This window comes from Amphiura filiformis, chromosome 5, assembly GCF_039555335.1.
Source record: "Amphiura filiformis chromosome 5, Afil_fr2py, whole genome shotgun sequence".
In the NCBI taxonomy this organism is placed as follows: domain Eukaryota; kingdom Metazoa; phylum Echinodermata; class Ophiuroidea; order Amphilepidida; family Amphiuridae; genus Amphiura; species Amphiura filiformis.
In genome coordinates, this window is record NC_092632.1 from 32,080,892 (window position 1) to 32,098,158 (window position 17,267).

Sequence of the window (17,267 nt, forward strand, 5' to 3'; positions counted from 1 at the left end):
AATCACTGGATTTCTTTCATGTGTATGAAATAGGTCAGAAAACTGTGTATCAAACAAGTATAAAAATATGCAGAAAAATATACTTTTTTTTGTGTAAACCTATTCATACTGACAAATGAGTCACTTTGCCTGATTACATTGTGTGCAAGAGGCCATGGACTCTATGCCCTTTATTTGAGAATGCACTCATTGCCACTCAATGGGTTTCCCTTTTTCGCAGAAACAACGCAGCCTGACAAAATGCATTAATGGGTATTACTTATTGAACTATGAAAATCTGAATGATCAATATTGTTAGCTAATAGCTTATGGCTTAATTCATAATATAATAATGCTATTTTAATCAAATAACATTGGCCTAAATGCAGAATTTTTTACATGATTAATTTTTTGCACTTTGCCAATTATAAACTGTCTTACATATGAATATATTTGCTCCTTGTTATTTTTTCAGTCACAGTTTAGAATACAAAGAGCATGAAAGTAAATGTAGCACAAAAAATTCCACTTTTACAGTAATGGATATAATTGTGTTGTGGATAGGCCTTAGTGGGATTCTAAAAAAAATGTTTAATTTGTCAAGCTCGGTTTGTTTCTTGTAAGTGTAAAAGAGCTTACCGTAATACAACTCACAACCGGTATGACTCTTAAGACTGTCAGGAAGACAGTCTAAAACAGTTGTCATTCTGTTGCAGGTAGTTCATCACTGAAATACCTTCACAGCTGAGAGAGAGAGATCTACATAATATATATGTTGAATTGTTGATCTTGCAGGGGGGGGCCTAGCCACCTATATTGTTACAGGGCTGTCAACTTTTTGGAATTGCTTGGCGTGAGACAGAGGCGTACCGGGATTTGCGGATTCCAATGTACATTTTGTACTTTTGAGCCACGGCGCTCGAGAATGTGAAAAACGGTTGGGGGGGAGGTGGGGTAGGAGCAACTAATTATTCATGACGATGCGTGAGATTTTACTCATTTTCCAGCTTTTTGCGTGAGATTATACTACCTTGGCGTGAGACTGTGAGAAAGTGACCCAATGCGTGAGACTCACGGCCAATGCGTGAGAGTTGACAGCCCTGTTGTTAGAAACGATAGGAATTTTTGTTTTTACTATCCTCTAGAGTACCGTGTTATAGACGACACATAGGCCTATTACTTAGCATTGATTAGTTTGTGGAATAGTAGTGGATGCATCATGCAAAACTACAAACTTATGTTTCCGCTACCTTTCTGTTCTGTTTCTGCCTTATCTTGCCAATTGGCTCACACTATAGGGTCTCTGCTTAATACTGAGCTAGATTTGCCCTTAACGAGGCCAAGGTCAAATCTGATGATCACACATTACTTTGCCAAGGTGGTCAATTCATACTGGGAAGCTACATGTAGGGTCACTGTACTTTAGCAGCATACATGCAGTGCCAGCACTGTCATGATTAAACTAAACTACTGATGTGTACATTTGTTTACATTTATAAGTACTATTGCCTGAAGGCCATTATTTTAATATAAAAATTTCTAAAAATTAAAAAAATTTACTGCAAACATTTTCTGATTCTTACAAACAAACTGTACAACTCAATCCTGACCTCAGTAATGTTGAGTATTGTCACACCTGAGCTTTACAATGTAGTATGCACAGTTAGTCAGTTACTATGCATGATCCTGGACCATACAACAAATATGATGGGACACTTTGTTTATTTCATGCATCCCTGCTCCCCTTAATCAATGTTGAAAAATAAATAATGAAAGGTGGTTGCACTTTTAAATGTCCACTCAAACATTGTTTCCAGGGGGAGGGAGGGGAGTCAGCAAGTACATAGTAACATGATCTATCACATTCAAAGAAATAGGTCTAAACTTAACTGACATACATGTAAACTGGACATAATTGCAGGATTCCTGCGAAACATTTTGCAGGAGAGGAAGAGAATTCTGACCAAAGGCCCTAACACATATCGTATTCTCAGTACCTTTGACCATTAGGCCATCTCACCCTCTTTGATATGATTGATAAATTAATAAAAATAAAAGTGATCAATACATGTGATCAATTTCATATATTTCATTTTAATGTATGCTAAACTATTAGTCAATCAGAACTTCCGAAGATAATGGAGATTTATATTACCATACTATCAAGCACGAATGTGTCACTATTTATAATGTTGTTGTTGATCAATGTTTTAAAGTTAAGATCGGAGCGGGTTAGTTTTGCTTCACTTTAGTCCAGGCAAATTATACCATTTGGCTTAAATTTCACATTGAGTTCCAAAATAGGCATGTACATGTATGTTTAAAGCTTTTGCTTTTGTTAGTACCCGGGAGAAATCAGCAAGCCTGCTATGCCTGATTGAATGGGATATTCCAGTCAAATCCAATACACCCCTGTGGAAAACATTACCTTAGTCTCCCACACAGGGGATGTAGGTTTCAAATGTAGGTAACCCAATTTGAAATACATACTCCCTACAATGAAGATATAAGGGCAAGTCAGTTCGATAAGAGGTGTATGGGTTTCAAATGGAATTGCCCAATTCTACCTGCAGCAATTTGAAGAGGAATGTATCACAGACCAGACCCAGGAAAGGAAAAGTGGATGTATTAGGGCACTGTAGGGCTGTATGTGGTTTTTTTAAATTTTTGCGGATTTGAAGAGCCCTTGACCTAGAGCGAAGTACTGCAATCACTTGTGGTTAATTAAAAAAAATTGGTAAAAAATTACCAACAAATTAAGTTTGTATCCAAATGGGACAGATTTATATCAAGATATATGAAGAGCTTTGTTACAAAACCCCTTACATCCACTTGAACAGTTATGAGGACACATGATGCTCATCCTACCCAAGCATCCCGCCAAAAACTGCTTTTGTTGCAAACCCCCCATATATCAGTGGTTTTTTTTGATGATTTATTGATGTTTTCTCAAAATTACTCTGTTACAAGGGGTTTTGCAACAATTGTGTACAAAACCAATTCGTTTTTAGATCGTCAATAGATTATGCATTGAACATAATTTACAAATCTAGTCCTTTTGGATAAAGATATATCACTATAACTAACAAATTAAATCTTCTGTGTTTTTTTACAGCCAATTTGACGGGGCATACAGAAAGAGTGGGCCGTGAGAATTTTGAACTTCTCAAAGTATTAGGCACTGGAGGTAAGTAATAAAAGCAGGCTTCAGTTTTGGAACTGAAAGCATTTATAACAATTGGTACTAAAACTTAAATAATTAGGATTCAGGATATGAATGAATGTATTGTGATCTATTTACTATAAATCAGACAACAGCTCAAATCATAGATAGTGGACTACTTTTTGTTGGCTGTCCTGATGATATTATCACTTTCATCATGGGTATCAGTATGTTTTTAAAGGAGGATTTTGTGATCCTAGCATCCTCTTTTTATGACATTTTTCAGTAGATATCCACGAAAAAAGCTTATTTTCAAAATTTCAGTTGATTCCGATTTTGCGTTTTGAGTTATGCATGATTATGTGTATTACACTGCTCCATAGACAATGTGTTGTAATTTCGTTCTGGTGCACCAGAACGAAATTCAAATTTAGCGATATTTTTGTTAAACGAATTAATCTGCAAGAAATATTTGGTACATAAACATTATGTAGCCAGAGGTATCCAGTGGTGTAAAAATCTTAACTTTTTTTGGGAAAAGTGGGGGGATGAGGCTGTGGATCACAAAATGCCCCTTTAAAATGTGTAGTATGTGAATGTATGTGAATGGTCCTGGGTTTCATTAATAATAATAATAATATTTTATTCTTATAAAGCGCATTACATTAAAATCTCAAGGCGCTGAACATTTTACAATCATAAAATACATGAACACATTAAAAGATATTTTGAATATACAATAATAAAAATATGTTCTAACATTTAAAATACATAGAGAATGAAGCACATCAATGGATATTGCACATGCAGTATGGCAAATGTTTCGCACGAACAGAAAACAGCACTGTGGAATATACATCAAATGGCAAAACAATAACACATTACAATGCATATTGCACGGGTGAAATGCACAAAATGCGATGGCAATCGAGAGCAAAAAAGCATGGTTTAAACGTGAAATATGCATTGAATAATAACAAAAATGTAAGCATAAATGATAAATACAATGCACGCAGTTAATATTGCACGGTGAAACTGCTCAAAACCAAACAGATCAATTTTAACTGACAACAAAATATATTTATAAAGCAAAGCTTATTTAACATGTTTAAAACACAGGAAACCATTATACATGAACACATTAAAAGATATTTGAATATACAATAATAAAATACGTTCTAGCATTTAAAATACATAGAGAATGAAGCACATCAATGGATATTACACATGCAGTATGGCAAATGTTTCGCACGAACAGAAAACAGCACTGTGGAATATACATCAAATGGCACAATAACACATTAGGCCTACAATGCATATTGCACGGGGGAAAATGCACAAAAAATGCGATAGCAATCGAGAGCAAAAAAGCATGGTTTAAACGTGAAATATGCATTGAATAAGAACAAAAGAAAGCATAAATGATAAATACTACGCACGCAGATAATAGTGCACGGTGAACTGCTCAAGAACCAAATGGATCAATTTTAAACTGACAACAAAATATACAGCAAAACTGATTTAACATGTTTAAAACACAGGGAACCATTATACAAATAATATATCAGCAGAAGTTCAGTGGTAAAAACAATCAAAAATTAAATCTAAAAGGTTCCAATATCATGATATGCAATTTTGAATAGATGGGTTTTAAGAAGACTTTTGAACTGGGTAATTGATGTGGAAGATCTGATATATTCTGGGAGTTTATTCCATAAGAATGGGGCAGCTATACAGAATGCTCGATCCCCGTAAAACATGGTATTGCTCCTAGCTGGGGGATGGAGAAGGTGCTGAGATGATGAGCGTAGGGATCGGCTAGGTTGATATGGGGTGATTAGATCTTTTATGTATGATGGAGCAAGATCATGCAAGGCTTTGAACGTAATCAGGAGGATCTTGTACTCTATGCGTTGGGTAACTGGAAGCCAGTGTAGATCATAAAGGACTGGTGTCATATGGTCACGATATTTTGCCCGTGAAACAAGCCTGGCAGCTGAATTTTGGATACGCTGCAACTTCGCAATGTCATGCTTAGGGAGGCCAAAAAGCAGGCTGTTACAACTGTCCAAACGAGATGACACAAAGGCATGTACTAGACGCTCTGTTGAATTACTATCCAAATACTTGCATATCTGACCAATTTTGTAAACAGCAAAAGATGCCGATCTCGTGACGGATTTAAGATGATCTTTCATGTCTAAATTGCAATCAATTACAGCACCAAGGTCGCGAGCAGAAGCCGAAGAGTCAATGAATGAATTTCCAATGGTGAGTGCTGGAAGAGCGGGTCTTAACAAAACGGGAACTCAAATGAATGACTTCGGTTTTAGAATCATTAAGCATTAATTTGTTGGTCACAGCCCACGCTTTTACATCAGCAACACATTTTTCAAGTTTACTCACACTCTCCGATCGCTTAGATGGATCTAGCACAAGATAAAGTTGCGTATCGTCGGCATATATCATGTGTTTTAAACCATGAGCGGTGATAATATCACCCAAAGGTGCGGTATACATAGTGAATATGGGTGGGCCCAACACTGAGCCCTGCGGAACACCCTCATCAAGAGAGCAGTCGTCAGATAAAACTCCGCCAATATCAATGCACTGAGTACGGCCCTGCAAATATGTCGAAAACCAGTTTAAGGCAGTGTGTTTGATGCCATAGCGTTGACGCAAGCGCTGAAGGAGAATACTATGATCTATCGTGTCGAACGCTGCAGAAAAGTCCAAAAGGATCAACACAGCTTGCTGGCGTTGATCAACAACACGGTAAATCGCGTTTTGGACACGTAGCAGAGCCGTCTCAGTGCTATGATATTGACGGTAGGCTGACTGCATTGAGGCATATAAATTATTTTCCTGAAGGTAGGCGTTAAGCTGTGACGAGACTACTCTTTCAATGGTCTTGAACAGGAATTTCAAATTTGAAATGGGTCTGTAGTGGTTCAGCTCATCCGGATCAAGGCTGGGCTTTTTGAGTAGCGGAACAACCCGCGCAACTTTTAGTTCAGATGGCATTTGCCCAGATGTCAGTGATTTGTTGATTAAGCGAGTAATACTGGGAAGAAGAACATCCAGACATTGCTTGAGAAGTGATGATGGAATTGGATCTAGAGGACACGATTTTGTCGTAGCACCAACAATAATCTTGCGGACTTCATCTTCTGTAACCACGCTAAATGTACTAAACTCGCTGTCACAATGATCGCGAATATCAACAGATATGCTAGCACAAGTTGACTCATCAAGTGCAGCTCTAAGCTTCTTGATCTTATTCTGAAAGAAGTCACCGAATTTATTTGCCAATACCTTCGCGTCATCATGTGATGGAAACGTATGCGCTGAAGCAGCTCCTGGACGAGACATGCTATCCACGAGTCGAAATAACTGACGGTCGTCGCACTCGGATATTTTAGTGCGATGGTGAATACATTTGGCTTGTTCCAGCATCCGAGTGTAGGTCTTACATTTCTCAACATAAACTTGACGATCTACTTCCAGCTTAGATTTCATCCATGCACGCTCATGACGGCGTTTGGTCTGTTTAGCAACGCGTAGAGCATCATTGTACCATGGCGCGTTAGGTCGGAGTGTTATTGACTTTGACTTGACTGGAGCATGGCGATCTAACAGATTACGAAGAACAAGCTCATACTGTGTGACAATTTGAGAAATGTCTTCAGGCGGACTTATAAACAATGAGGATGCTCTGATGTCATCCTGAAAGCTGTCTGCATTGATCTTTCGCAGCTCGCGATAATGCACCATCTGCTTTACTGGTCTTGGGCGGGAGATATCAATGTTGCACTTTACGGCGTAATGGTCAGAAGGAAGACCTCGAATCACCTTAACATCAGAGACCAATGCCTCGACCCTCCTGGTTATCACCAGGTCAAGGGTGTGTCCATGTCTGTGGGTTGGTTCTGTTACATGTTGCTGGAGACCAGCAGAGTCCAACAAGTCTTTGAAGATGTTGGCATTCCTGTCATCAACAACATCGACATGGAAATTGAAGTCTCCAACCATTACTATTCGAGGCGGGTTCAATTGACACAATCTCCAAGAGAGATGAAAAGTCGTCGAAGAACATCTTCACAGTAAGTTTGTTTACTTTTGAGCGAGGTGGCGGTATATTGCAAGAAGTCTTAATGGAGATGAACCATTGGAAGTCACAGAAAAATCCATGTACTCGAACGATGAAAAATTGGTCATTTTTTCATCCTGGTGGGATCACTTTCTATAGATACCTTCTATTAAAATACCATGTATGATTGGAAAACCGTTGAAATTGTATGAAATTGTATGAAATTGGTTAATTTTCATGTAGTCATACCTATTCATTCAAGCCCTACAAGTAGCTATATGTAAAACTTGGGAGGAGATACATTACATGTAGGGTTGAGGTACTGCTTATAATATTATATCAAATTTTCATCTGCTGGATCATGGTGATCCATGATCTATGGCCAAAGTGAGCTAAGGTGCAGGTCTCGCAAACCTGATGAGTGAGGTCCTGGGTTCAATTCCAGGTAGGATCATTTTACCTGTTTCATCCTTTGAATTATGTTATGATGGTGAAACTGAAATTGGTTAAGGAGCGACTACATACTAGTCTCATTATAAGACTGCTGTACCCCTACCATAAACCCTAACCCTAATCTCAAGTCTTAACAAGTTGTCAGTGCTGTACAGTGCGACCATTTTAGTCGCTTTGGCGACTAGATTTTTTCTGATGGGACTAAACCTTCAAACCATGGCGACCAACTATTTAAGCTTTTAATTGCCAGCAAATAGTATATCATTGGTCAAAAGTTGTTTTTGGATTGTTTTTTAAGTACACAAGATGGCGTCATAATCAAAAAGAACTTTGAATTTGATGAACTTTTTCGGAACAAGGAGAAGGGAGGATGAAACAATAAAATCAGGGAATCCAACAGTTATTGATACTATTAATGACGCTAGTAGTACTAGTGGTGTTATGTAAGGTGATGGAACTGGAAATGGAAGTAATTTGAATATAAGTAGTAAATTTAAACCATTGTGACAGAATGACTTCGATCGGTTGGAATACGAGTTGGCGCCTCTTACTTGGGAGCAAAATTTGGGCACCTAAATTTATAAAGTAAGGAGCCATTGGCTCCTCAATCAGTTTTGGCACCGTTCAGCACTGGAAGTTGTATGTCTCTTTCACTCCAAATGGTGAAAGTAACTGCACATGAAAATTACCCCATGTTTACATGTCTTGTCTTCTAATTGCACATCAATCTAGAGCAAATTATCCAGAGCAAAAATTAATATTATGCTGTTCTGAAGATGATTGCAATGTAATAACCTGGGTAATTTTCAATAAAAAGTTGCCCCTGGTCATGAAGATTTCCATGGGAACCAGGGGCATAAATTTACAGGTGAAATTGTCCCTGGACCTGCTTATTTTAAACCCTGATTCCTAATGTGGAGATAATTTTATATAAATTCCATCATGTTGCACTTACACCATGATAGATCTGATGTTATTCAGTCTATTGGACACCCCCTTTATGATATTTTAATACTGATTTTGTTGCTTTGCTCTCCAACCTGTCAATTTTTCTATATTCATTTTGTTGAGATATGAACCTTCTGAATTGTCTAGCTTTTCAAGTCTTGTCTGTCTTTCACTTCACAATTATCATTCAAGCCTGGCAATGTTGAATGTTCCATGTCGGAACCCACTTTTGTTTGTTTAGACTTTGAACTCGGCTGATGACATGATGTGACATGAATGAACAGTGCTATGAATCCATATGCACATTTGCCAATAAACATGAATAGCTGTCAAGTTGAAAATAATCATGCTCATCATAACAACACATAAATGAATTGTGTTCACTACAGCATGCAAAGCTGATGTGCGGATTAATAAGACAAGCATCGCCAGCCCTGGGGGGAAAAATGGAAATCGGGAAGCTGCTTCCAGGAAATTTTTGTATGTATTTTTAAGAAATAGTGTAAAATTTCCCCATCTTGGTGGGAAATTAAACTCATCTTCCAGGGAACTAAGCATTTTTTCTAAGCCTGAGCACTATAATATGTATGTGATGTAAAATTATGTTCATTTATAAATCAACAAATAGAGCTATGGTATTTTTCTACTACCTCCATGACCATTATTCAAAATTGCATGTTTGTGATTTGTTAAAATATGTGTTTTAAATGTGAAAGACTGCAATAAATAAAAGTGTCAATTTGTCTTTAATTTAATTAAATCACACTATTTTGTGGTAATAGAATGGAAATAAAGGGTAGCAGCATTATCCTTTCCACCCAAATAATATGTCGGCAGTAAAACATTTAAGAGCCAATCTCCTTATTATGTACCCATCTGTGATACAAAAAAAATAGAATTTTCTCTAAAAAATATTTTTGGTACATATTAGCACCAACAACTCACATGTAAAATATGAGCGTGCACAGCGCCCTCGTTCAGCTTAAAAAAATTCTTGAAATTTCAGCCTCTCTGAGCCTTACTTGCAAATGGTAAACTTTGGAGGTGCATAACATCGCATGCGCCATCATCATCCCAACCTGCATTTTGCATTTTTTAAAGTACCAAATGGTTACATTACAAAAACCAAGAAATAAAATTGGGATCTTGATGGCGCACAAAATCAGCAAATCCAATGATTTGATGAAAAGCGCCTCGTGCAAACTTCAAAGCATCATAACGGGCTGCGCCATCAAGATCCCAAGTCCGAACAAGTTTGAAATTAAAGACCTCCATGGCAAGTTTCATTTTTCAGCAAAAATTTTTTGGGATTTCGTTGGCGCACCGAGTTAACAGAGGTCAAAGGTCAAAATTTCCTATTTTTCGCACATATTTGCACGCCTGTATTATTAGCGCCAACGTCACCTGACTCTCCGAATAGCATTTCATCAAAGAAGAAGTAATTCTCTGCAAGAACTGAAAAAATTAGCTTGGGATCTCTTGATCTTCATATTTTTCTGATTTTTTGAAAATGGACTTAGCCTCATTTTGGAGGTCAATTTGACCTCTTTTTCCCACTCGCTGCACAATGTGGGCTTTTTACTGCATCACAAAAGATGCGCCAACAAGATCCCAATTTTATTAGTCATCATCTAGCTTCTTTGGCGACCAGTAGATAAAACACAAGCAACAGCTAATTGGGATCATGTGGGCGCACTAATATAAAAGAGGTCAAAGGTCAAGCTTTGTGCCAAAGTGATGCATATTTGCCTATGTGCAGCACGAAAGTGGAACTTTGACCCACAATAAAAATGTGCGCCAACAAGATCCCATCTTACTTTTTGGATGATTGGATAAAGGGGCTTATGTATAACTAATAACAAGTAAAAAAAAAAGTGGGATCATGTGGGCGCACTAATTCAATAGAGGTCAAAGTTCATACTTTGTGCCGAATTGGCATTATTTTGCCTATGTGCAGCACAAAAGTGGAACTTTGACCCGCAATAAAAATGTACGCCAACAAGATCCCATCTTACTTTTTGGATGATTGGATAAAGGGGCTCATGTATAAGTGATAACAAGTAAAAAAAAAAGTGGGATCATGTGGGCGCACTAATTCAATAGAGGTCAAAGTTCATACTTTGTGCCAAATTTTTTTTTTAATGGGGATCACCAGACATGTCTCATAGAAACTTGTGTGAGTGCATTTCAGATGATGCTGATTCCATCATGCACGGCATCTTTCGGCAAGAAAAAAGATTGCCCATGCCCATAATATCGCGGTCCATGCAGTACGCAAATAAACGGTTACCGCCCATCCCTAATACATTGAAAGCCCACGTAACTGCACGTAATGTAGCCCGAAATGGCAATTTTTTACATTCTTCCTAGAAGAAGATTTAACGAAGAGGTTGTAATGATATAGCTTAATTATAATATTTAAAGTGTTTACTTTACATTTTTTAATAAATCGTCCCGGGGCCAAAAAAAGTGAAATGTATTTCATTCGAGCAAAATACACCATGTTAGGTGGTTTATTGTTTACTCTTGACATGCTCTTGACAGCTGTTGTTGATTTCACACCCAATTCAGGGTAATTGGGTGTAATATTGCGATAAATTGGGCGTTAATATTCATCGACGACTTTTCGCGTACGTAACAGTAAGCGTATGTATGGGTGCTCTACATTAGGCGGAAAAAGTGGACGATCGGGTGTATTCAGAGTCAGACTTCAGACGCACATGTGATGTTGTTACGATTTTCTTCATGTGAATCCGAATTGAATCCGTAAGTAAATCACACAATTCGTAATATATATAGGCTTTTATTGTCTCAAAGTTTAACCATATTACTTGTTGAACGATCGTGGAGTGCACCAGGCCGGTTATAACGCTTGGAAAAGTGGGACATGTTTAACTTGTTGACTTGTCCGGAAAGCTTATAATTTTTTTTTCTATGACATTGACATGTTGACAGTGCAGTATCAGTATTGCAGCATAGCCAGCTGATCAATATTGCAAAACAATCACGGTAAGCTTTACATGATACAAATTACAATGCGTACATTAGATGTGCATGTGGGAAATACAGGAATAAGGGGTGGTGCAATAATTATGTGTACCACCGTCCACCGGGTGGTGAATTATATAGGGGGGGGGGGGCAAGATTTTTTGGCAGGCCAAAAGGGGGGGAAAGCATTTTTGGCAGGTCAAAAAGGGGTCAAGCGATTTTTGCAGGTCGAAAGGGGGGAGCAATTTTGGCACAGATATTTTGTTCCCCAAAATCTTGCTTGTGTAAGGGGGTACACATAATTATTGCACCACCCCTAAGATTATGAGAATGGAGCAGAATTTATGAATAACCATTTCATGATTTACAGAAATTACACGTCACATGTTTACTGTCATGACTGTCTTTGTCGATCAACCTCGACCCATGTAAACGTAAAGTCCTCCCGAGTCATGTACGCCGGCCTGTATCAGGGGTACTAAATTTTAATACATATTTTCTTCATTATCTATTATCATGTTCGGATGCATGATGATGTGAGAATTGATTGAAAGACGTTAAGACGCTGCACTCATGAGTCACGTCATTCGCCACTGATCTGTAAACCACAGGGCATAGCCTATAGCAGGGGACTTGACCAGTAAAAATATCCCCACAGGCCACAGTCGTCAGTCGGGAATCGGTAGACCTAGGCCTAGACAGTGACTCGACAATGCAATTTTGATCTGGTCTTCGACAAAATGCCACAACTTTGCGCATTATAGTTAATGCACACTAGATTCCATTGCTACATGTATTGTTTTTAGCACGATCAGCTTTGATATTTTTTGTAAGGGATATATTATGTAAATGTTGAAATTTGGAACAAATTTAGTTACTTTGACGAGTCAAATGTATCTTTTAAAAGCCCGGTTTTAAACAGTGTAAAATTTTAGATGCAATCGCCCATCGTGAATAGTTGCGTTTATGCTTCAGCGATTTCAGCTATTTTTCGAATGCAATGGTCTCTAGCCTCGAATGTTATCAGTGAGCAAATTTGTGGCTATAGTAGACTTTTTGAGCAAGCCACGCCCTGTATGGAAGTCGATTGACAGAGACGGGAAAATTGTTGATACAAAGATGCCCAGCTCGGCATGGAAGTCGAAGGGGCCTATGGGGATTTTATGGAGTTGGCGTACAGTTCCCTGTATAGCTGTAGTTGCCAGGGTATCCGAGACCCGGTCGTACAATTAGTAGCCCCATTGATGTTGATGATGTACATTGTATGTGTATTAAACACCAACAAAGAGTACAGTTTTTGCAGTTTATTTACCCTAACTATGTTCCATTTGCCACATTGTTATTTTCAGGTGTCATCCAATAATGGAAAGTTACAGTTGCCATTATACCAGAATAGGCCTACTGCAAATTGATGGAGTGTGATTACTACGTTTATGACTAAGTATCGGTATGTAATTAACAATTTGTTGCAATCTATTTAAAACAATAATTCTAGACAACAAAAAAAAAAAAAAAACCTGTTCTACTGGGCCAACAGTCCCATGAGATTTTTTGTGGGTAAGAAATATAAAAAATCCTGACAGACCAGCCCTACAAAAGTCCTTCGGCAGTAGAGCAGGGTTTGTTGATGTTGTCGTCTAGAATTATTGTTTTAAATAGTTTGCAACACTTTATTGGAAAAAAAATGGTGACTAAGGCATGCATTTTCGAGTTATTTTGTATCTGGGTACCCTACACATTTTTCGGGCAGGTAATCGGGTACCTGAAATTGCATAATTGTGTCCCTGTTAGCATCATTCATGGCTGACTGACCCCCCCCCCAAAAAAAAAAAATCTACCACAACATTGTTTTTGTCAACTATGAATGATCGAATGATCGTCATATTAACTATTTAGCATAGGTCCAGGGACACTCCAAAACCAAGAAAATAAATAACATAAATAAATAAATAAAAAAATCAAAAAAAATCATGATGCTGACTCTCTTACCTGGGTAGTGAAATCTTGGTTGGGTACCCGAAAACCGGACCGAAAATACATGTCTTCGCGGTGCCTCAACAATGGGAAGATGGGCCAGGAACATGAGCCTGGATCTTGTCAGGGACTTCAACATGGGGCCAGGACTTCACCATTCAAAGAGTTCATCCTGTTTGGAAGTCGGTGGACAGCGACTAAGTCACTTGGGAAACTTTACCGTGGGCCGGGATTTAGTCGGGGACTTACCATTCGATAAAATGCCCTGCCTTGTGTAGAAGCTGGCAGGGCCATGTGTTGGATTTGTAAATTTTTAAAATTAACACTGTCCATGGCCCTGTGTTGCTGTTGCCCAGGGGACAGTACAGTGTTACAATAGAGAAGGTGCATTATACAAAGTAGCTGGGGGAATATAGAAGCATTAATGAAACTTCCATTGCATTGGTTAGATATGTTTGGGTTCTTACAGTATCGGTTTACAAGAAATTAACTAATTTCCATTTTTATCCTTTTCATTTGATGCAGGTGTCCAGAATTTGATATTGATTCAGCATGAGTGTGGCTCGACATCGCTGTATTCCTGACGCCATCGGGCACCGATCTGCTTTGTTACCAAAATGGGACTTGTTTGGTCTTTTAACAATACAAGCACAGTCAATTACAATCATGGATGTACATGTACCATTATGTGCAGGATCCATTCAACCAACTACTTGTGTATCAAACACAGAGCCATGTACACACAAAGTCCATATTCTGGGCCATTTTTTACACATCATCGTTGGGCAGGAAAAACCTCATATGTGTTATTGGCCCCTGAACATGTTAAAAGCAAAACCTCCTATGTAACCTCTTTGCAGTTTTGTTTTAAACATGTTCAAGGGCCACAAGTACATAGGAGGTTTTTCCTGCCCAGTGATTTATATGTAATTATGTAAACATAAAAATAAGCGCCCACCCAAAATGACTTTGTTACGCGCCCTGGGTTGTTAATGAAATGAATATGGTAGGAGAAAATTGTTCACAGTGGACAGATATGTTGGATTGTTGAAAATTGTAAAATATTCCTGTTTCAAAGGAAAAATATTATAAACTATTAAAATTCAGTAACAAGTTAGACAATCTGTCTTCAGTTCCAGTTACATCGCATTTTGTGTCGTTCACCCACACGGTCTTTGTATACCATGTATACTGCCCTATACATGTGTGTATTGACACTGTCAGCTATGGGGGACTCTTTTGCGAAATTCAGCAACCATACATTTAGCACCTACAGGAACAGAAGAATGGATGAGAAGACAACAAACCAATTTTATTTGAGAACATTATGGAGAAATAATGTCATATGCAAGTATACCCCAGTATGCTTGAAAAATGAATGTGCAGCAATTTACAATGCATGTATTATTGTACAATGCACTTTGAATTTAGTAAAGGGGGAAATGAACATATCAACATATGTACACATGAGCTAAATCCTTGCTCCACAAATGCATTTAGATGGATCAAAGAAATACTGATACAACTTGTGTCAAAGTTTTTTTCAGGAAAGCCCATGCTTTAAGGTAACCCATCACATGGGTAGCATCATGTGACTAAATTGTGCCAGCTGTTTTTTCAGGAATTTTTTAAAATTCATTTTATTGAGCCACAATCAATGATAAAATTGGAAGACAAACAAATTGTGTATTTGTATCTTTAATTCTTTAGTGATTATTGCGATAAAATTGAAATTAAGAATTTGATTTCAATGTTCCGTACCTTTTACGCAAAGCTTTGAGGCCTAAAATCTTGATAAATTCCTTCATTTCAGTGTGCCGTAGCTTTATCGGAATATTAAAATGGAGAATTTTATCAAGATTTTAGGCCTCGTAAAGCTTTACAAAAGGCCTAAAATCTCGCTTGAATTGAAATTGAGAAGTTTTAATTGATTTTAATGTCCTGTAGCTTTTACCCAAAGCTTACGATGCCTAAAATCTTGAAAAAATGCTTGATTTCAATGTGCCGTAGATTTTACGGAACGTGGACAATTTTATCAAGATTTTAAGCCTCGATTTATTAGGCCTAAAATCTCGATAAAATTGAAATTGAGAATTTTAATTGATTCCAATATTCCGTAGCTTTTGCGCAAAGCTTTACGAGGCCTAAAATCTTGATAAAATCCTTGATTTCAATGTGCCGTAGCTTTTACAGAACTTTGAAATCAAGAATTTTATTGAGATTTTAGGCATCGTAAAGCTTTACTAGGCCTAAAATCGGGATAAAATTGAAATTAAGAATTTAAATTGATTTCAATGTTCCGTAGCTTTTACACAAAACTTTACGATGCCTAAAATCTTGATAAAATCTTTGATTTCAATGTGCCGTAGCTTTTACAGAACTTTGAAATCAAGAATTTTATCGAGATTTTAGTCCTCGTAAAGCTTTACTTGGCCTAAAATCGAGATAAAATTGAAATTAAGAATTTAAATTGATTTCAATGTTCCGTAGCTTTTACATAAAACTTTACGATGCCTAAAATCTTGAAAAAATCCTTGATTTCAATGTGCCGTAGCTTTTACAGAACTTTGAAATCAAGAATTTTATCGAGATTTTAGTCCTCGTAAATCTTTACTGGGCCTAAAATCTAGATAAAATTGAAATTAAGAATTTAAATTGATTTCAATGTTCCGTAGCTTTTACGCAAAACTTTACGGTGCCTAAAATCTTGAAAAAATCCTTGATTTCAATGTGCCGTAGCTTTTACAGAACTTTGAAATCAAGAATTTTATCGAGATTTTAGGCATCGTAAGCTTTACTAAACCTAAAATCTAGATAAAATTGAAATTGAGAATTTATTGATTTTTCCGTAGCTTTTACGCAAAACTTTACGATGCCTAAAATCTTGAAAAATCCTTGATTTCAATGTGCGTAGCTTTTACAGAACTTTGAAATCAAGAATTTTATCGAGATTTTAGTCCTCGTAAAGTTGGCCTAAAATCGAGATAAAATTGAAATTAAGAATTTAAATTGATTTCAATGTTCCGTAGCTTTTACATAAACTTTACGATGCCTAAAATCTTGAAAAATCCTTGATTTCAATGTGCCGTAGCTTTTACAGAACTTTGAAATCAAGAATTTATCGAGATTTTAGGCATCATAAAGCTTTACTAGGCCTAAAATCAAGATAAAATTGAAATTAAGAATTTAAATTGATTTCAATGTTCCGTAGCTTTTACGTTAAACTTTACGATGCCTAAAATCTTGATAAAATCTTTGATTTCAATGTGCCGTAGCTTTTACAGAACTTTGAAATCAAGAATTTTATCGAGATTTTAGTCCTCGTAAAGCTTTACTAGGCCTAAAATCTAGATAAAATTGAAATTGAGAATTTATTGATTGTTCCATAGCTTTTACGCAAAGCTTTACGATGACTAAAATCTTAATCAAATCCTTGATTTCAATGTGCCGTAGCTTTTATCGAGATTTTAGGCCTCGTAAAGCTTTACTAGGCCTAAAATCGGGATAAAATTGAAATTAAGAATTTAAATTGATTTCAATGTTCCGTAGCTTTTACATAAAAACTTTACGATGCCTAAAATCTTGATAAAATCTTTGATTTCAATGTGCCGTAGCTTTTACAGAACTTTGAAATCAAGAATTTTATCGAGGTTTTAGTCCTCGTAAAGCTTT

General features: G+C 37.1%; 1 protein-coding gene and 1 long non-coding RNA gene across 2 annotated transcripts in view; both read left to right on the plus strand.

Annotated features, from left to right (window-relative positions):
* LOC140152986 (ribosomal protein S6 kinase alpha-5-like) overlaps positions 1-17,267 on the plus strand; it is an 86,931-nt gene that overhangs the window by 16,316 nt on the left and 53,348 nt on the right. The window contains 1 exon segment of the mRNA XM_072175557.1: positions 3,095-3,166. Within this exon segment, the coding sequence (XP_072031658.1) occupies positions 3,095-3,166 (72 nt within the window).
* Positions 11,319-15,277, plus strand: LOC140152985 (uncharacterized). Its single transcript, XR_011859056.1, has 3 exons — positions 11,319-11,399; positions 12,971-13,068; positions 14,121-15,277. It is a non-coding gene; the product is annotated as an uncharacterized lncRNA (long non-coding RNA).